At 48.3% G+C, this 22343-nt stretch overlaps 1 protein-coding gene across 3 annotated transcripts in view; it reads right to left on the reverse strand.

Moving 5' to 3' along the window:
- PAX2 (paired box 2) overlaps window positions 1-22343 on the reverse strand; it is an 89733-nt gene that overhangs the window by 53392 nt on the left and 13998 nt on the right. For all 3 annotated transcript variants that reach the window (XM_076009847.1, XM_076009849.1, XM_076009848.1), the window contains 2 exons: window positions 21728-21896; window positions 20797-20994 (listed from right to left, as the gene is read on the reverse strand). In XM_076009847.1, the coding sequence (XP_075865962.1) occupies window positions 20797-20994; window positions 21728-21896 (367 nt within the window). The remainder of the gene's footprint in view (window positions 1-20796; window positions 20995-21727; window positions 21897-22343) is intronic.

A 22343-nucleotide genomic window follows, 5' to 3' on the forward strand; every position in this document is an offset into this window, starting at 1 on the left:
CCCAAAGGAAAGAGCCTCTACCCTGCACAGGGCTCCCCAACTGGCAGACTTGCAGCATTTAACACACACCCAGTTTTCATGGCCTCTGGCTGCAGTCTGGGCAGAGCTTTGAGCTGTTCGCCCACACTCACTCACTCGCCCTGCAGGTTACAGTTTGGACAACTGATCATATGTCAGGCACTGTTCTGTGCATGAAAATGGCCACTGATGAAGTCAGGCCATTCTTCAGAGCCATGGGCAAGACCTTCCATTCTGGCTCTAGCAGGATGTGGCTGGAATACATGGGATCCAGGTTATCAGGGTCCTTCCAAATGTGTCAGGAGCTTCTGCCTCTTTTGTTGCCTCTCAGAAATCATAACTGAGCTGTAAGAAATGGAAGCCCTGCCAAAAAGCTTGAAGAGGGAACTACTGCCCTTGAACTACCTGCATTAGAATCCCCTGGGGTACTTGCTAAAAAGTAAATCCCTGGGTCACTCCTCAGACCTCCTGAATTAGAATTTCCAAACTCTCTAATATTTGAGAAAACTAGCTTAATCCAGGAGGTGAGGAAACCATCTTTCTGGTTACACAGAGGATCCTTGAGAGAGTTGAGAGGAAATCTTAGTGAATTAAGAAAGTTTCTTTCTCATACTCCATCAATCCACATTTCTCTCCATCTGTTAGTCCTGACTCTAAATGACAAAGTCACCAAAATTCAAGAAGCTATCAGTTCCTCTTTGAACACCAAACTACAGATTAAAAATAAAAATAATTTCAAAGTAGTTTTTGGTACATTCCTGGATGATAAATTCCCAGCGGGTTCCTTAGATACCAGGCATATTTTCTGCATCAACTTAGCCTTCTAAGACTGGCATGAGGGCGATCATCCTTCTACCACGTGTCCCTGAGAGCCCAGGCCAGAGACAATTTACCAGGCTAGATGGGCCATGGGGCTGGCCCAAGGGGGCAATAGTGATGGTTTATATGATGAATGGTAAGCATATGGATTGATTTAACTTCAAGATATGCATAGGTTTAAAAATTAAGGGGCAATGTGTTTAACTAACCATTTGGAAACCAGTCTGCGGTGCATGCCAAGCCCAGAGCGTGACCAGACTAGTGCTTCTCGCCACTGGCCCTGCCCTCATCTATCAGGGCTTCTGGCTAGAGCTGGGGTCCACCAGCTGTCCACCCCTCAGGCCTGCTTTGGAAGCTCCAGAGGCTCAAAGACTGCCTGATGTAAGGGGAATGGTGTGCTTCTGTAGATTCATTGCCCGACTCTGCACCTGTCTGTCCTCCCTGTCCCACTGCAGGCAGGCCCACCTCCCTCTGCGAGCAGAAGGAATCCTGGAGCGGCCCATACCTGAGCAGGGGCAGACAGAGGGCCTTTTAGTAACTGCCTGGTCTCCCTGCCTCTAGCCCTCCCACCTCTCACCTAGCCACCTCAGTATTCAAAAACAATCCATCAGTCTCTCTCTGTCACTTGAAAGAATGTGATGGGGCTAAACCCTACATGGTTTCCTATTACTTACAGGATAAATGCAGAATTCCTCAGCCTGGCCTTCAAAATCTTCCGCAATCTGGCTCTAGCCTCACTTTCCAATCTATTTCTCTCTGTTCTCCCCTTCCCCTCAGGGTATAGCACAGAGTGAAACCTTGTTTTCTTGCTTACTCAATTCGCATTGAGTCCTCCCCTGGACTCTGAGCTCTACCAGGGCAGATGTCATGCCTATTTCTCTCACCACTGTCTTTCCAGCACCTAGCAACAATGCCTGGCATAAGGTAAGTACTTAATCACTATTTGTTTAATAACAAATAAATATTATTATTATCAATAATAATAACTTAATCTTAAAGAACATAGTGGGCCAACATATGCCTACTATGTTCCAGGCATAGTACACTATACATTGTACAAAGAAATTTACATGGATTATTTAATTTGGTTCTTTCAATTACCTATGAATATTATTATCTCTGTTCTACAGATGTATAAGCTGAGGCTGAGGCTCAGAGAGGTTAGGTAACTTGCTTAAGGTCACACAGCTGTTAAGTAACTGAGCCAGAATTTAAATCTAAATCTCGGTATCTCACTCCAGAACTCATGCTGCCAACCACTGGGTAGAATGAGTCAGTCCTATCAAGAACAGCTGGTAGAATCTAATGAGAGACTAGGCCTGAATAGAAGAGCTTTTACTATATAATAATAGTAAAAGCAGTAACTATCATTTATTTCATATTCACTATAAAATAGGCATTGTCATAATGCATTTTCTCATTCAGATTCTAACTATAATTCTATCAAATAGCCATCCTCTCTATTTTACCTAAGAGACAACAGAGAGACTAAACAACAGAGAGGCCCAAGGTCACAGGCTTAATATCATCAGAGACAGACTGTGGATCCAGGCCTATAACTTCAATGTCTGTAGGCTGAACCATACAACATCTTCTGGAAATTTTGTATTTTAATATTTCTTTGTGTTTATTAACTATTCAGACATGATCAAATTTTTCCTTCAGTCTTTTCACCTCCATGATTTGGACAACTGAGTGAATGTATATGTAGACAATTAACAGAGATTTCATGTGGCTGTGATTCTAAACATGCTTATCTCATGCATGAGCCATAGTTGTATTTGATAAGCATTACGTCTGTGTTATGAATGAACCACAATTTTAGATTAAGTAGCTATAGGTTTCAGTGTATTTTATATGCACTGGTAGGTTTTGGGGTCAGATTCTCTCAATTCTTTTCATCTATCTAATTTCCAAATCATGTGCATGATTTCACGATGATACTACATATAAATATGTTTCTGTTTCTATGTTTTTGAGGAACTGTTTCTCTGATTAGTGTATCTTTGTATTCATGTCTGCCTCAATGCATTGATCCAAGATTTATAATAGTGGATATATTTATCAAAACCCACTTCGTGAACATCTGCCAAGTTATGCTGCTTTCTGTCAAATAGATAAGCCACAGTGAGACTCCACAACCATCATTGTTCCCTTCCCAGGGTGTTTGAGATTCTCAAATCACAATTGTGTTTTTATATTGGTCCATGCTCTAGTATTGATGTGCATAAATGTGCATTTGTATACCTGTGTATCTCTCAGTCTATGGCCAGCATGGGGTGGGGGTGGGGGGATGTGGAAATGAGAGAATTATTAAATGCCAAGTAGATATGCAATAAATTCCATTGATTTTATAAACTCCAACTTGTCTTCAGTCTCCTTCCATTCTTTATCCTGGGGGCATTGCAGCAAAAACCTATTTTAAATACCTTTGCTTCCTTCCTTCCCCCTCCCCAAAAAAGTGTCAATATTTTATTTGGATTTTTAACTTCACTCCATAACAGTTGTTTGACCTCCTGACTCGTGCGAGTCACATAAATTCTGGGACTTTATTCAGGAGCCATGTTCCTGCTATTGAATAAGCAATTTGGGAGGGTGAATTAATGACTTGTGCTGTTGCTGGAAAGTCCCTGAAGAAATATTAAAATTGCTTGCAGACTGAATCGATACTCAGTGAACACCCAGCAAGAGGGCTGTGGCTCTGGAATGGCCACAGAAGGCAGGGCTTGGTAGAGGAAGGGGAATTCCTGCACCCAGGTGGTAGAGCTCCCCCCTCTGCCTTTCCCTGCACCCCTGGTACTCTGTCATTTTCAGAAACAGCAAAGTCTTATTAAACCCCAACCAGGAAAGAACTGAATTGTCCTGTCTCCAGAAGCAGGCTCAGGGGACAGTTTACTCTCTTACTAGCAACGAGAGCCTGGAGGCCTTATTGGAGGTGATGGTCTGGACACATCCACCTGCTGGAGAAATGGGATGGTGCTGCTGCTTTCTGGCAGGCTGCACTGTGCTTGGGAGGACTGCAGCTGTGACCATTTTCTGCTGGGTGTGCAGAAGGGCTGAACGCTGCACTGCTGGCTCTATCTCTGTGTGCGGCTGACCAATGTTTACTATCGCTCAAGTGGCCACATGATTTCGGCCTTTGTGTATGAGTGTGCCCATGGGATGGAGAATTTGAATTGTGCTGTGTGTTACCATGTATTGCATTGTGTCCACACATGCCAGCAGCTGGCTTAAGGTTTGTTACTTGGTGTTTTGTGGTATTGTATCGAGGTGACTGCACTTCGTGTAACACTGAGTTAGAGGAATTTGAGTATTGTTTGGTGGCAGCGTCTGTGTCTCTGCTTTGAATTATTGTGTTCATTGATCATATCAGCATCTTTTTTTTCCCTAATGTATGTCTCAGAGATTAGGTTAATGGGTGTCTCCTTGGTGATGTGGGTTGAGTAATGATGTTGGATCTGGGTGGTGGTGTATGATTCGGTAATTGCTTTAATTGCCTTCTTGGTGTGGTGGTGGGTGAGAGGGCCCATCCTTCAGATTTTTAAGCTTATGCTGGGCCAGTCATTTGCATGGCTGCTTTTTAGAAAGAAGATTCTAGAGATGCAGGACAAATCTCTTTTTGATTATTAAATATACAGTTCTAGTCTTGGAAGCAAGCCGCCCCTGCTCCACTGAACAGTTCTGGCTTCACCAGACTGGCATAGGTCCTGGTGCCACCCTCCCTGCATCAGCCTGATTTGGAGAGTTAAGCCCCTGGGCCAAACCCTATGCCTGTTGAGTCAAGATCCATGCTGGGGCTGGATGGGAGTAAACTTCCCAGTCCCAATGGGAGTAACAACAGGAACTCTAGTTCCAAGAATTCCCATTCTGCTCCATGCTGTGGCCCTGGCCATCAGCATCGTCTTCCTTCGTAGTATCCCCAGATGACGTGGCTCAGCAGTGGCCTACACTGAGGGACACACACCATGGAACAGTACAGGGACACGTACTACACATGACCATCTACTGGATCCTTGTTCTGAGCTTACAAGTAAATGCATGAATATATAGCGGGGCGTGAGACTGCAAAATACATAGTTCCCCAAGAGATTACCCACACTGCACTTCCTTTGAGCCAAAGTACGTATGAAGTATGGCATCGTGGATAATCACATGGGTTTTAGAGCCAGTACTTCATGGATTCAAAGCCTAGTTGTGCTACTTAGCCTGTGACCATGAGCAAGTTATTTAACTTCCCTGTACTCCTGTTACTTCATCCATAAACAATCCTACAAAGCCCTATGGGGTTGTTTATGATGCTTAAATCAATTAATACATGTAACATGTGTATAAAAGTCCTACTGCAGTAAACACTTGTTGGCTGTTATTATGATGATAATGACTATAAGGGCTTACTGAGTAAAGCAGCCATAAGATTGGCCAGTGCATGTGTACAAACATGTATACGTGTGTGCCAATGTATATAAAATCCTGAGATAAATCAAGGCATGTGTGTGTTTTGAGCAGAGATATGCAAAAACTGCAGTCAGGTGGCACAGAGACAGAGGGTAGTTCTTTCCTTGGCCTTCCGGCCCATTCAAGCAGTGGCAGGGGCTGGGTTGAAAGAGTTCACCACTGCCCACTTCCACGCAGGGGGCAGCATCCAGTCCTGCAGAGATGGAGAGGCAGAAAGGAAGACGGCAGCCCTCAACATGTTTTATACTTACTAAAAAATTTAAGGATAATTAAGCTCTTAAGATTCAAATTTAGCTCATTAAAAAAAATTAACCTTCCAATTTAAAAAAATCAGGACATTTACTAGCTAATAGGTATAAATGAGGAATAGTGGAAGCTAGATATTAAATTTGAGAACTAAGGGAGGGATATGCAAGGTAGCAGGTAAGTGACTGTGAGAGCATTTAGGTGTGGATCTTAGGGAAGTCCATGGCGCTGTACTTGGTTACCCCACTAAGCCAAAGGGGCAGGGAGAAGCTGAGACAAGAATGGGATTGCATCTTGGCCTCATTCCTTGGGACTTCCCATGAAGATAGGAAACACGTCATTGTGAGGTGAGTTTGGGAAACTTTCATTTTCATCTTTGCTGTTGTCAAGCAAAGAATAAATGAGAGAATTTGCAGTTACTTTGTTCAGTTACTTTGAACCATTGCACCAAATAGATTAAGCCCAAAGTAAATTTTTTTCCTGAAATTTTTAAAAAATCTTTTACCTCTTAGCAATAGAAATAACTGCAATGATTGCCAAACTCTCATGCTTCCCTGGAATATCCAGATATGCCAGACAATAGTAGACAGATTTGGTTTGAATTTGCCAAATATTTACTCACTTCCCCTTCTCCCCTTTCCTCACCCTTTGTCTTATCTCCATTTTCTCTCCTCTGTTCCCCTCCTCTTCCTGTTTACCTTCCTTTCTTCTCCTTTCCATGACATTTAAGAATCAGAGGAACCCTTCAAACACATCAAATAAAGATTTTTTTTCCCTACCATTTCAGTTTTTCTTAAAAAAAAAAACAACTATGAAATGCAAAGCACCACAACCACGAAAATGCCATGAAGCCCAGAAAATGCCAACCTTCAACTCCTTAAGCAAGAGCAGGCTCATCCCAGAGAAGGAGTATGCGGTCATACAAAGTACACACACACACACACACACACACACACACGCACACACGCACGCACACATACACACAAAACCACAGAGGCTGGGCTCTCAAACAAAGTGGACAAAGGGTGCAATTATCTGACTAATTCTGTTGAATGGTCAGATAACTGAGTCATACAGGGTTTTTTTTTCCCCTGGAAATACACTGAGCAGGCCCTCTCCCTAAATCCAGCTGGGCTTACAGGGGACCATAATTCTCACTGGCATTGATGATACACAATCCTGTTCACAGAATATCCTTTTGGCTCTTCAAGCTCTTTTTATTTCAAAAGATTTCAGTGTTTGTACATACACAAACCAGAATGCACAGACATTGACATAGACACATAACAGGAAATACAGACTTAATGATTACTATTGCAATAATAACTAGCATTTATTGAACACTTAATACTTGCCAGGTGCAATTCTAAGCAGGTTCATGTGGATTAGTTCATTTAACCCTCATGAGAACCTATGAGAGTGCTACGCAATTATCCCCATATTACACGAATGAGGAAACTGAGGTTCAGAGAGAATATAAAATTGACCCCTAATATCCCCATAGCAAGGAGGAGGGAAGCTAGCTTCACATGATGGCAGTGCCTCCACAGAGCCCTTGCATTATGTCACATAGTTTTATGTGAATTGCCTGGCGCATTGTAGGTATTTAGCAAGGGTTTTCTGAACAAATGAATGAAAAAATAAATGAATAAAAGGGTATATCTATTAAGAACCTGATATTCTTCCTTAAGATGACAATTTGGACTCCCTTATGGAAGCCAGGACTAACAGACAACATAAGCTTATTTAAACAGAGTGATCTGACCTCCTGACCAACTTTCAAGGGGAGGAAAGTGCTCACCAGCTGTGCTCATTCTGACACTAACTGCTCTAACCATCAGCTCTCTACCTGACTTAGGGCCCAGCCCAGCCTCCTTTCAAACCAGAATTCAGACTCAGTGCATCAAAGATGCTTTTTAACCATGACCCTGTGTTTCCTGGAATATTTTTCTCCAAAAACAGGTGTTTCCCAATGTGTTGATTCTGTGCCTGGATAAAAACTGAGAAATTCAATCAGTTATGTGGACCAGATCTTTGACACCATATTGGCAACATTTATAGATGATTGACCAAAGTTTTTGGTTTTTACTCAGATATTTGGGAGCTGCCACAGTCATTAACCTGTTTGTCCTCAGTACTCATGCATTTCCAAGAGATGTAAGTGAACACTAAAGAGGGAAAGAATAACCCAGAATGATATAGATGAAAGAGGACAGGGGGTAGTAGCTATTCAACAACACCAGTCAAGCAGACGGTGTTCCGGGAATGGGTTGCTACCTTGGAGATACATTAGAATGTGGATCCAGCTCGCAAGAGACTCATGTGCTTACAGATCTTTAAAAACCTCATACAGCTGTATCCTTGATTATCTACAGAGCTGTACCCAATCAGATCCCTGCACAGCAGAGCTGATGGATCAATCCCAGCGTCCAGCACAGAGAGCAGCTTGCCCACGGTGCAACCAATCCACCCTCTCCACACTGACACCCTCAGAATGCCTGCGTGCCTGTGCACTTAGTATCTCCATGTATTGCCAGTTCAAGCTGTAGATTTTGCAAAGCTTGGCATAAAGCTAGTTTGTGACTTTGTACGAGTGCCCCTATTTGTGATTTAGTGCTCTGCCTTTTATCATCCCTCCAACCTCCCTTTCCTTTCCCTCTCTACTTTTTAATGCTATTTACAACTTCCTTATCCATAGAGCAGCACAGCTATCTTTCAGTGTCGCTAAGTGATACACCCAAATGATTTTTCTTACCCGAGCTTTCTCTCCCCTCAACTTAATTTATGTTTGCGTAAATAGGAACTTTTTTGGATCGTTCCATTCGATAGCATTTAGGGCTACCACTTTTATCAAAGGGATCATGGCACTAAAGGCCTCCTTGCTAGGGACATTTGTTTATTCTTACGAGCAACCGGCTCTCCCTCTGTGAAGCAGGCTGCGTGCGTGCAGGCGTGCATGCACGATGTCCTCCTCGGTTTGTGCTCCACTGCCCCATGTCAATGCCGCTTGGCACTGGCAGGAAGAGCCCAGTGAAACCGTGGCATGAACAGCAGCTGACCCTCAAACTACTGGAGATAAATCCAAGCTCTGGGCCCTTCCGGCTGATGGCCACTTAGTTCTTCCAGGAGCAGGCCTACATACGCCTGGCAGGGCTGCTTCCTCCAGATCTACCCCCCTATGACTCCCTTCATCTCAGAGCAGCACAGAAGGCTTGCGGTGACATTATTTGCAAGTTAGGTTTGGGGGCTCTAGAGGTGTGAGTTAGTAGAGAGGGCGGGTGGGGAACCAAGACAATGCCTCCCTGTGTTCCTGGGCTATCTATTGCTTTTCTCCTCTGTAATTCTCTCCACATCTTCTCCCCAGGGCTAACTCTACTTGACCTTGAACTCTGGCCCTCCCTTCACATAAGAATCTGTCACAAGGGGGACAGTACCTCCAAAGAGGCAGTTACTTGGCCTGACAGGCCTGGAGACAGGTAGCCAGAGGGACTAGCCCATCACTCCACTCCTGGAAATAAATCCCATTGTATTTGCATTTTAATTTTCCACATAAACAAAGGCCCAGAGTACTCGCTTGGGCAGCATCACTGGACGAATTTAATTAGAAATGAAAAGTTTATAGGGCCCTCTTTAATGCGATTAATGCTCAGTTAACATTTATCACATTCGTATGCTGGGATCGCCTTTTCTAAGCAGCCACTGGCCATGAAATGAATTTCTCTCAACTTTTTTGTACCCATCCTGGGAGGCCATTTCCTGCAGAACCTGCATGGCCTTCTAGGCTGTCTTCTTGGGGACCAGGGGTTCCTTGGTGCTCAGAGCCAAGTTCAGGGAAGAGAGGGTGGGGCAGAGGCAGATGTGCACGTGCTGGGTGGGAAGGCGGGGGGTGGGGGGGTCGAGAATGAGGATGTTTCCAGGAGGAGCTGGACCCCAATCAGGGTTGTACCTTCTGCAGAAAGCTGAGTGCTCAGCCCCATTGACTGGCCAAAAGGCTTCAAAACCTCTTCCCTAATTAAAAAAGATACCCCGTCCCCAGCACAGTCCATGTCTGTGGCCAAAAACCAGGCCTTAGCAAGGGCCAGTCAGTGTCAATCCCCTCCGGCTCCTACTTTCTTCCTGTCTTCTGTTGTCTCTCTGCTACCCTTTTTCCTCTCGAATCCGGACTTTGTTAGGCTTTACCTCCCAGGACCACAGTGATGGGGTAAGGAATCCAAGTCCCAACCCTGGGCATACTGCCTTCCCTCTGGCTCTCCCCAGTGCCAGACAGTCACAGTCGGAACGCTGCCTGCCCTGGTGTCAGCTCCATGGAGAAGTGAAGGGAGGGGAACATGAAACCTCTATTGGTCCCTAGAGGAAGGATGGCCTTCCTTATCTTATCAGATTTTCTTCACTCTTCAATTAGAGTCTACTGAGATTGGCCTCCTAACCCAAACCAGCTAACTGAAGTACCAAGTACCGGGTAACAATGAGGAGGAGGAGAAAGAGGAAGAAGAGTAAGGGATTGGGGAGTGGGAGGGGAGGCACCCACTCTGCAGAGGATAAAAGGAGATAGCTATCTTGGCCTTTGTTCCTACCCAAACACATGCTCCCTTTGAGGTCAGCAGACACAAACAAAGCAACTGCCACCAGTTCTTCTGGCACAACCTTACACGCACCCACAGCCCCACCATCACAAACTTGAACACTCACCTCCAGGAGAGCAAAGGCACGCTGGTCATGAGTGTTTGCATCCCGAGACACGTGCATGCACCAAGACCAAATGTGTCAGGACCCTTTGTGTACCTCTCAGGACCCCCACTCATTGACCCAGCAGGACGTCTACTGTCCATTCAACCCTGTGCTCTCTGGAGAACATTTGCTAACATCCCAAAACAAAGGCCATCCAAGTGATGGCAGGGACTTTCATTCTGGAACCAAACAACTCCTTTAGCTGGAAGCCTTCTGAGTAGCAAACCACCAGCTCCCAGTTTGACAAGACTGACTCCTTTGGAGAGCTCCCTGGGATGCCAGGGCCATTTAGACAGCTTCCAAGCGCATGGATGCGAGGCTTAGCTAGATGCCACCAGCACACACACCCTTTCCAAAGCAGAGCCACACAGAACCTCCCAACACATAATCAACCTCTCTTGGGACAACACACGAAAGCAGGCCCTACTGCTTGCCCTCTAGAATTAGGAGGAAAGCTCACAAAATGAGAGGCAGAATGGTTGTCAGGCCGATACTGCCTGCAGGCTGCCGATCTCCTCCAGCTTCCTTCACCTGCCTGCCAGGTGTGAGCGGGGCCCAGCAAAGCACCCCCCCACCTCCCACCCCAGCATCAGGGCTAGGGGAAAACTGCTCCCAGGGCTCACTCCTATTTGCTGAAGCTCTGGAGTCACTTTTTTTTTTTTTTTTTTTTTTTTTTTGAGACAGAGTCTCACTTTGTTGTCCAGGCTAGAGTGAGTGCCGTGGCGTCAGCCTAGCTCACAGCAACCTCAAACTCCTGGGCTTGAGTGATCCTTCTGCCTCAGCCTCCCGAGTAGCTGGGATTACAGGCATGCGCCACCATGCCCGGCTAATTTTTTATATATATATATATCAATTGGCCAATTAATTTCTTTCTATTTATAGTAGAGACGGGGTCTCGCTCTTGCTCAGGCTGGTTTTGAACTCCTGACCTTGAGCAATCCGCCCGCCTCAGCCTCCCAAGAGCTAGGATTACAGGCGTGAGCCACCGCGCCCAGCATGGAGTCACTTTTGTTCTTTCTTTCCACCCCCCTCCTCTCTCTCCCAGTCCTCTCCAATCCATCCTCTATCTGATTTCTCTCTCTCTCTCTCTCTTTTTTTTTTTTTTGAGATGGTGTCTCGCTATGTTACCCAGGCTGGTGTTGAACTCCTGGGCTCAAGTGCTCCTCCTGCCTCAGCCTCATGAGTATCTGGGACCACAAGTGTGCACCACCACGCCCAGCTCCCACTTTCTTGACACTGCTGTGCCTGCAAGGGGAACACAGGTCCCCTCCCAGCCTGCTGTCGTGCTACACAGCCCTGCCAGGAGATGCAGGTCCTGCTTTGCGGCTTGCTCTGTTTCCGGGTTGCTGCAGAGGGAGATCACTGAAGTTTGGACAGGACTGAGGGCAGGCAGAGCAGGAAGTCCAGAGTGAAGTGGCCAAGGGCTCTGGGTGGAAGAGGCTGTAATCTGGAACCTGCCAGAGGTGGGGAACTCCTTACCTTCTGCTTGTCCTCTCCCCCACTCTGCCTCTCCAGCCTGCCAGGGGCCAGGCTGGAGCAACTGCACTGCAGCGTGCCGAGGGGCAGGCGGCCACAGCCACACCACATGCTCCTGTGGGGCCCTCTCAGAAACAGCCACACAACTCTGGTCCTACCACTTTACCTCCCATCCTGCTTCCTTTGTTCCACCCTCTTCTCAGAACCTGCCCACCTTTCTCCTCCCTGGCTGGTCCTCTCTTTTCTCGTTTGCCACCTCTGGGCCACTCCTCAGGCCCCCATCGGCCTGGATGACCAGCTGCCTGGATCTCTGGTTCCTCCAGCCACCTCCGAGACCTTGCAGGGCTACCATAGACCCCTGGCTCAGAGGAACAGATCCAAGCCCCCGGCTCAAATGCTGTGTCCTGTACAGCGTTCTGTGTCCGCACTCAGCCATATGCTCCAGTCCCAAATGAGCCCATCCAGGCCAAGGCAGCTCCCAGACAGCTCCCTTCCACCACTCAGCTTCCTGGCCTCCTGCTCCCTCTTCCAGTCCTCATCCTCACTTTCTGTCTCCTCCCCATCCACATCTCACCCTCTCCTCCCCTAGCTGTAGGGAGTCACAATCCCTCCTCCACTCCCTTCCGCAGGAGCTTCTGGACTAAGGGGCTCAGGAAATATCCTGTCTCTTGTACTTGCACTGATGTTACTGCTCTGCCCTAAGGCAGAGAGGTAAGAATGTTCAGTTAGCTGGACTGGCTGAAACCAAGCCCAAAGCTGTGTTTCATTTGGCTGGCACGGAGTTTTTCAAACTCCAGTCTTCCAGCACCAGCACCTTGCAGGCCGGGCCTGTGTGCTCCAGCTACATTTGCCCAGTTCTGGCCTCCTTCTGTCTCATCTCCTGCAGCCTCTCCCATGTACCTTCCCTGCCGGGACCCTGAGGACGTTGGTACACATGAGCCCTATAGCCATGGGTTGTCTCCATCACCGCCCTTGGCAAACACCAGTCTGGACTTCAGGGCACTCCTTTCTTTTCCCCCACATCCCTACCATAAGCCTGAGCCTCGCTAGAATAGGAGCCACCTGACTCCCAGTCTCTCCTCTCTCTCTCTCTTTATGAAAACACAGAATGTCTTTTCATCATATTATCTCTCAATAAACAAAAGAAAAAGCCTGTTGCTCCCACAGTTGTTGAGGATGTGCCATGAGAGGAGCCGGGCTCTATAGCCTCTCCCGTCTCCCTCCCTCCGCCACGCCTTCCCCTGTTACCTGAGAGCTCCCAGTGCACCAGGACCTGCTTCTCCTCCAGGGCCAGGCCATTTCCCCTTACTTCCCACACCCAAAGGCTCCCTGTGCTCCCTTCAGGAGGCCCCAGGCATCTGCTCATCATCTGCTCCCAGCCATCGTGCTGGCCTGGACGCCAAGCCTACTCCAGAGGCCAGCTACGCATTTCCCACGCCCAGTGAGCCTCTTCCTTACGTCCCTGGCACCTGGATTATTGAGGAAGGTCTTGGAGGCTGGCCTGCAGCCTGGTCCTGAGGAGAGGTCTGCCCCCCACCGTCCCAGTGCCATACCTCCTCCTGAGGTACCTGGTTTGTGGGTCACTGGACCACAGCTCTGGAGAAAGCAGTGTGCCGGGAAGGGCATCTTCTTGGTTACTTATGCAGTTGTCCCTAACTAGCCCCTCCAACTGGGCTGGGACTTAAGTGTCAAAGCGAGGATGGACAGCTGGTCACATGGCTTTCCATCATAAAGGTGGCATCGCTGCGGCAAAGCCCCTCTAATTGGGGGCTGACTGAACTACGGGGTGTTATTAATACAATGCAAATTATTGAAGGAAAATCTGGCTCCTATTTGCCTAAATTATGAAATGAGAAATCTTCAGCGCCACCCTGCTACTGCTGCCGCCTCACCCAAAGGCCAGTGACTGCCTTGATGATTGATATCACAGCCCAAGTACAAGGTGTCCGGCCTTTGTCCGTGGCTTCAGGTCACGTCCTGTGGGAATTCCTCCCTTTCCTCCTCTTGGCCTCAGAGCTCTAAGAGTAGACACAGTAGACACACACACACACACACACACACACACACGCACACACACACACACACACACAAATCCACACACAGAAAACGTCAATCTCTACACCTATAAACCATTATGAATATATTCAAGCTGCACCTTTCTAGCACCAAAACAAATAACGTGTTCAACAGGAGGAAACCATCTCAACCCAGCAGCTCAGTGGAAGATACATAAACCCAAGGTGATTTAACTTTTCACCTGTCTAATATTTCACTTGCTGTTTGGACATTGGTTGTGAGACACCATTTCCCACTCCTCAGGTCTCAGCAGCCCTTCCCCCTTTTCTAGACTCATGCACATGGCTAGGGAATCTGCCCTGAGCACAGCTGCACCTGTAGCTGGTTCACTGTGAGAATCTAAGCCCTGGACACCTGGCTTGAAGGGATGGGGTGAGTATACGAAGAAACAGCAGGAATTTGGAGAATTGGCAGGTCAGATGAGCACCCTTTATACTGTATTCCTTTAAAGAATAGGAAGTGAAAGAGGAATTCTTTCCAGTATATAAATGCTCCTTGACTTACGATAGCCTTAGGTCCCAATAAACCCCATATATTGAAAATACCTAAGTTGAAAATGCACTTAATGAGTCTAACTATGGAACTTCATAGCTTAGCCTAGTCTAGCTTAAACATGCTCAGAACACTTACATTAGCCTATAGTCGGGCAAAGTCATCTAACGCAAAGCCTATTTTATAATAAATTGCTGCATATCTCACATAATTTATTGAATATTGTACTGAAAGTGAAAAACAGAACAGTTGTATGAGTACTTGAAGTACAATTTCTACTGAATGCATGTTGTTTTTGCACATTGTAAAGTCAAAAAATTGCAAGTTGAACCATCATAACTTGAAGACCGTTTGTATACATTTTCCTAATATGAGAATTCCAGGCTGGGCATGGTGCCTCACACTTGTAATTCTAAGCACTCCGGGAGGCTGAAGTGGGAGGATCACTTGAGCTCAAGAATTCAAGACCAGTCTCGGCAAAAGCGAGACCCTGTCTCTACTAAAATAAAAAGAAATTAGATGGGCAATTAAAAATAGAAAAAATTAGCTGGTCATAATGGCACATGCCTGTAGTCCCAGCTACTCAGGAGTCTGAGGCAGGAGGATCGCTTGAGCCCAGGAGTCTGAGGTTGCTGTGAGCTAGGCTGATGCCATGGCACTCTAGCCCAGGCAACAGAGTGAGACTCTGTCTCAAAAACAAAAACAAAAAAACAAAAAAGAGAGAAAGAGAGAGACTTTCAACTTCAGGGAGAAACAAGGAGGGTCTAAGGACAGACCTGAGCATTAAGAGGCAAAGTTGCAGAGTAGCTAAGGCTGGAGCCCTAGGAAGCTGGGAGCAGACAGTAGGGCCCCTGGTTTAAGGTGTTCCTTCATCAGTTCTGCTGAGAAGACTGGGAAGCAGGGCCCCCATCCCATGTGGGCTCATAGGGAGCCCACTCTTCAGAGTGCAGGTGTTGGGGGCTGCAATTAATCTTCCATACCAGTTGTACCAGTTACCACCATTGTTCCTCTTTCTCTAGAAGCTGTAATATTCTAGTCCACAAACACATACCATCATATAAACAGTCACACTATCCCATTGTACCAGAACAAGCCCGTTCTCTCACTGCCTTCCAAAATACATGTTCCCTGCCACCCTAACGTCCAATGTTGCCTCTCATTCTCTAAGTCTACTTTGCATAATGCTTCCCTCCTTATGCTAATATGCATGCAAAGCTACTGTTCTCCGCTGCCACATCCCCCTCCCTTCCCAATCTCCCCTTCTCCAGGTACCCCTATTTCCCTTCTCTAGGGGTTGCTCCTGCCTGGCCCCATCCCCACTTGGCTAATTCCCCCTATGGCCCCTCTATTGAACTGTTGTGTTGTCCATTTCCCTGTGACAAGGGCTCTGGTTACAGAGTTATTGATTGGTTTTCATGCAGACAGATGGGCCCTTCCTGGGCTCCCATCGAAATCCCTGGCTGTATGGGCTGATTGTTGCCTCTCGGGGTGTAGGATTGCACTGGAGACCACCCTCCATGCAGCCTCCCTTGCCCAGGCCATGGACGGTAATAAATGGAGGCAGCCTGAGCGATAATAAAAGCAATTGAGTAGGTTACCTGTGCAGACACAAGATTTATGCCTCTTCATATTTGATGTGATTGTTTTATTGAGTTCTCAGAACAGTTGGGACACAATTTATTTATTTATTTAGGATTTTCCCTCTCTATTCTTCTCTGCATCATCCTCCAAAACCCACCTGGAGCTATCATTAGGCCCAATCCCTCCTGTCTGCCCCCTCTCAAGAGTTGCCAGCTGAGGTAAGAACTCAGGGCAACCAGCCATTGCTCTCACCTGAAAGCCATTTTCTGGCCTGAACACCTGCAGAACCAGCCAACAGGAAGACAGTCAGATTAACAAGACTGCTGGCCAAGCAGACCAGTCTAAAGTAACTGAGGGACCGGATGCGGTGGCTCACGCCCATAATCCTAGCACTCTGGGTGGTTACGGTGGGAAGATGGCTTGAGCTCAGGAGTTTGAGACCAGCCTGAGCAATAGCAAGACCCCCCCCCCAACCATCTCTACCAAAAATAGAAAAAAATTAGCCAGAGGTTATGGTGTGCACCTGTAATTCCAGCTACCTGGGAAGCTGAGGCAGGAGGATCACTTGAGCCCAGGACGTGGAGGTTGCAGTGAGCTATGATGACCCCATTGCACTCTAGCCTGGGCAACAGAACAAGAGTCCATCTCAAAAATAAATAAAAATAAAATAACTGAGGAAACAAAATTGAGCGTTTCAGGAAGACAACTCTAGCCCACTTTAAGGAATAAGAATACCAACTTTTATACCTATTTCACATGTTATTTTAATGATGGGCAACTTCTGCAACAGGGGACTCTCTGGGGAAGGACAAGTGAGCAAGATTTTTCAGAAACTGGCTTGTTTGTCTGCTATTTGTGAGCTCAGTCTGCTAGGCTCAGGGCCACAGAAGGCAAATTCTCTGTCTTTATTTCTCTCATTCCTCTGTGGGTAGAAGTCTTTTTCTTAACTCTCCAATTTTCCCTGGCTCTCTGCCACGAGACCAACAGCCCTGACCACCAAACAGCTGCAAGGGTATGGAGATGTGGCCGGCAATGCCGCCCCTCTGGCCTCGTTTCATTCCAAGCCAGGTCCAAGAGTCAAATATGCAATGTTCTGAGAGAGAGAAACAGACCTCAGCCCTGAATGTGTCTTCAACATTCCCTGGGCTAGGATGAGCAACTCCCAGATTTTTTGGTTCTGTAGACCACTGTCACTCCACAGCCAGACCTCTGACAAAGACCTCAGAATGACACAACTGAGACACTCAAATAGTACAGGATGAAATTCTTTAATGCAGTGCTGGGATGATAGCATTATTGAAGCCAGCGTTGCCACTGCTAGGAGAATGAATGTGCTCACTTAGAGCCAAACGGGCTAAGGGCGAGTGTGGGTAGTGGGTGGTCAGTGAGCAGTTGACTCTGGCAGAGTACACTCCAAAGATCTAGGAATGGGGAGTGGCCCTGACCCCAAAGAGTGTCACTGAGGCTGAAAAAGTAGAAGGTGATGCCCTTATTGTCAGTTCATTCCAAGAGAGCACCCTGGGGGGATCTCCAGTTACCCTAGACTCTATCTGGGGTTTGTGCCTATTCTTTCAAAGGAGCTGTATTGCCTGCCCAGAGCAACAGCCAAACCAGAAGACTTTGGCATATAATCAGGAAAATCCTTCCTGCCTAGTCAGTTGCTCAGTGGTATAACCAGGTGACGTTTTCCCCTTTCAGTAGCATGGATCTCCCTCTACCTCTTCCCCCTCCAGGCCATTTCCCACACCAAGTTTCCATCTAGAGTCACCTGTTTATAAATACCCACTCTCTACAGCAGCGGTGTACAAGCTGAAGAGCTGGAAACTCTGTGCTCTGCAATCAGTTACCGATGTTTAGAAATATTCAGATAAATTCCACACACTAAGCAACCCAGTCAATCCTCAGGGATTTTTGACAGTGGTCTCTACGAGTGGGGTGGTCTTCCTGACCTAGTCCTCTGGTTCAGAAAGGCACTTCTAGGGGGATTTGCTAATAGAGAATGCAGGTTGGACTGCCGAGCCTTTATCGCGACAGGATCAGAGAAGGTCAAAACCATTTTTAAAGCACGAAAAGCAATTTAGTTTATAACCATAACAGCATATTTCAAGTGCAGCGACGGCATATGTTTTGGGGAGGAGAAAATGAAAAACCTTTGGCTCAGGTGGGTGAGCATGTGTGGACCTCCTTCCTTGCCAACCACCGGCTCATGCACATCCTTACTCATAACTGTTATAAAGTACTCAACACAAGTGGGCCCCTCACCAGCAACAAAGCTCTAAACTCAAGAACCACCCATTCCCTGATGCACCACACTTTCTGCACAGAGGAAAATCTCCAGGCTCTTCCTACAGTGAGTGAGAATTCTCAAAACAGAGAAAAAGCAAAGTTCTGACATAAGCAGCAGCAGCAGAAACATCCTGTCTTTATCAGGCTTTAGGGTGAAAACAACATATCTCAGCTAAACCTTCCCTCTTCAGAGCAAAGCACCTACAGGAATGAAGCTAAGGATGTGGTGCATTCCCCCGGCCCCCAGAAGTCTTTCCAACTTATGAACCATCGGAGGATGCTGGCCCAAAGCAAAACTGAGAAGAGCCTGAATGCTCCTCATTGACAAAGCAAGCTGGGAAGCCTAACTGTGGACCCAGGGCTGGCTGCCCACACTGCTGGTGGCCTCCCAGTCCCTCTTCTCCCACTCCCTCTCCATCTCCAGTGACACCTGCCCACAGATGGCCATTTCTCCACACCTGAAGGAAGCCACTGTGCCCCTCAGGTGGCAGGGCTCTGTGCTGGGCAGATTCCCCAGCTGCCAGCACTGTCAAGCTGAGGCTGTTCTTTCCCACTCTCATTTCATCTGCGGCTCCCTTGTCTACTTTGTCCTGATTCTGGTGGGTGTACCTCAAAGCCTCTGGAGCTTGATCCTGGGCTTGCCTCTCCCCTGCACTCTGTGGCTTTTCTGGATAAAAGTACTCCCAAACTTGTCCCTAAGCCAGCTTCCAAAATGGTCTCAGCCAGTGAGGGCTATTTGTTGGGGGGGACTGGGGACAGGGCCACCACCACACCTGTCTTATCACTCCACTCCTCTACCCCATTCAAGAAAAACAAATTACCTAAACCCTACGTGTCTTGGGTTCCTCCAATTACTTGAAAATCCTATCACTGACAATAAGCAATTCTCTTAAATGTTCTCCAGAACACCACTACCCAGTCAGTCCTCAGCATGGCCACCTTTGGCCCTGGTTCTTCTCTTCCCAAGAACTCAGTTCCAACTGCTCCCAGGACCAGCAGTCAGCCAAGAGACTGAATCCCTAAATGGCTCAGAAAACAATGCTTTGTCCCCTTCCCCTCTAACTGCCACTCCAGCCTCAGTCCCAAGCTTCCTCAGCCTCCTCCCCTGGCTTTTAAATGCGAAGGACTTATTCCTCTCCCAAACCATGGGGCATCTTTCTCCAGCTCCTTTGGAAGGTATCTGAATGTCAAATCGCTACACTTTCAATACCTGGCTGAGCCAGGCCCCGGGAGCTGGAGGGTTTTCGGAGGGTGTATAATTAGCTGATCAGTATTATGTTACCCTGTTCATAACTGAATAACCATTTTAATACAGATGGCACACACCGGGATAATTTCTGGGGTCGCCTCGCAGTACGTTACAGCACGAGTGTGGCAGAGGGAATCTTTTTTAGCCAAGGTACATTCTACCAGCTAATTTTACCTGCTGTTTTCAGGATGATTTGGGATAATTCCATATCATTTGCAAAATATTAAAAAAAAAAAACTCTTTATATGTGATGCCAGTTTCAGAATAAGGTACCATCTGAATTATTAGTTGTCCTGATAATGAGCCTATGAAGAGTAGAAATGATAACAAGGGCATGAAACCCTTAGCCCTCTTTTCATGTGGGGCTATCTTAAAAAGGGGGGGAGCAAGGCTATCTGGGACTTGGTTCTGACTGATGTGTGACTTGTGCAGGGTCTCTGTGTACAATTGTTAGGTTGTACAGCTCTGCAATCTCTTTCCCCAGCCTGGGTTCCTGGGCCCAACCACTGTTTGTATGTTCTGTAGCTACCACAGATAGGCACACTGGCACACTCACTGGGGTTTACATGCATAGAGTGTGCAAATGTGTTCTACCAGAGAGCACACTGGAGTGGTTTGGAGACTAGGAGATCTAACTATCCTATATGTGGAGCTGACTCTGGCCCGTGTCCCCATGTGCCTGAGCCTGTCATAAGTGCAAAGACTTCAGCCTGGCACTCTAGGTGGCTGGGGGCATCTCCCAAGGTTCAGTCTCAAGGTCTAGAGTTCTCCCTTACTGCCTCACACCCAAATCTTTGTCCAGCTGTTCTACTCCCTGCCAGTTACTGACTGGTGGCTGGCATTTGCTCTGCAGGCCTGGACACCATTGCTTGTAGACCGGAAATTTGTGTGGAGCTGGCTAGCAAGACCTGGGCTCCTGGGAGGCAAGCTTTGTGGGAGTTGGCAGGGAGGGTGGGGGAGCCAGGACAGGCAGCTTCCCCTGGGGAAGGGAGCATGCCTTTAGAAAGGGAAGTCTGTTTGGAGGCAATGAATAGACAGTGGTCATTTTAAAGGCTTGGGCTGCAGGCTGTGATTGTCTCTAGATCCCGAGGCGCGTAATCTTGGAGTCTTAATTACTACAAACACTTGGATTCATTTCCAGGACACCGGCGGGAGAAGCCTGGCAGGGAATGCCCTGAACCGGAGACAGCCCTGTCTGTCTAACGTATTGCCTCCCAGGTCCCCTCTCCCTGCCCAAAGGACTTCAGGCTGGGAGTAGGGAGATAGGGCAAAGCCGGACAAAGAGCAGACACCAGATGCAGTGGGATGCCCCTATGGGCAAAAGCCAGGAGCTGGAGTCCCACTCCACAGGCCCCGGGTGGCTTACTCACCTGTTGATGGAAGAGACGCTGGGCACTGTGTCATTGTCGCAGATGCCCTCGGCCAGGAGCCGGTCTCGGATCTCCCATGCAAACATAGTTGGGTTCTGTCTCTTGTATTCAGCAATCTTGTCCACCACTTTGGGTGTCGCCACTTTTGGCTTGGAGCCGCCGATCACACCAGGCTTGATGCTGCCAGTCTCGTAGTACCTGCCCCAGGAAGGCCGGTGGAGTCAGCGAGAAGTGGGTGGTGGCAGGGGCAGGGGGGCTGCAGACTCTGGAGCTGCTGAGCCACTCTCCCGCCCGATGCATCGGCGCAGAGGGAAAAGGCTCAGTGTCTTGTGGAGAATGAGGAGGACAAGGGGGATGCTCCCTCCAGGGAGACAGCCACACCTGGGGCTGGGTGCACACCAGCCAGCATAGGCACCCCCGGGAGTGAAAGCCCAACCTTTCATTTGGAAAAAGCAGCTTCGAGGGCTCCAGGCTGACCAGGGTTGGGGCACCACCTCAAGCCCTTTCCTATTGAGCGCAGAGAACCTATGGGAACCAGGACCCTTCTTCCACCTCCCAAGCACTGCTTTTCCTCCTCTTGGGGATCCCTTTCCACTCCCCACCCTATTCCTCCACCTCCCGCTCCCCCCTCAACCGCATTAACTTGCTAGAAAAGGCATCCCTCCTCTTCTGGAAAAGAAGGAGAACAGGCTGCTCTTCTGAAAGGGCCCTGGAGCAGCGCAGGCACTGGATGACCCTGCTCCACCCTCCTTCCTGGAGCCTGCAGCCACCACCTGAGCACCGGCTCCAAAAGGAGCAGCTCTCCAGGTCCTTTTGGGGATCTCCCTCTCCCACTTGGGGTCCTCGACTTTTAGCCAAGTCCTGGGTGGAGACCCAGGGCTGGCTGGGGAAGGAGGCAGGGCGTCTCCCGGGACAGCTCCGAGGCCCTCACCTGCCCAGGATTTTGCTGACACAGCCGTGGCTGACCCGCAGCTGCCGGGAGATGTCACAGGGCCGCACACCCTGGTGGGCCAGCTCCACGATGCGCTGCCTCACCACGTCGGGTAGGGGCCGGCCGTTCACAAACACCCCCCCGAGCTGGTTCACACCCCCGTGCCCTGCTGGGGAGAGACAAGAAAAAAAACAACACCCCACACACAGCAGGGACCGGCCATTAGTCAGGGTCCGGGACCCCGGACGTGCGAAGGGAGCAGGCAGGAAGTGCACATTCCCGAACTCGAAGAGATAGGTGGCAGTCCCCACCACCACGCAGAGAATTGGGGATTGGAACCCGCGGGACCCGGAGACGCAGAAGTGCAGTGGCTGAGCGGAGGGCCGGGCAAGAACGCGACTCAGACCAGTGCAACGTAAGGTAGAAAGTGAGGGAAGGAATGGAGAAGCCAAGCGAGAGACAAGAGGGGACAGGGAGAGAAAACAGCAAAGAGGAATTAATGCCAGCGGGAGAGAATGTAGGAAAGTGAGGAGAGGAAGGGCCGGGCAGAGAACCGAGCTAGTGCCCAGCGGGATCCCGCCTGCGCCGCAGGCAAAGGGTGAGTTGGTGCCTGTGA

The sequence above is a fragment of the Microcebus murinus genome, chromosome 14 (assembly GCF_040939455.1).
Source record: "Microcebus murinus isolate Inina chromosome 14, M.murinus_Inina_mat1.0, whole genome shotgun sequence".
NCBI lineage: Eukaryota > Metazoa > Chordata > Mammalia > Primates > Cheirogaleidae > Microcebus > Microcebus murinus.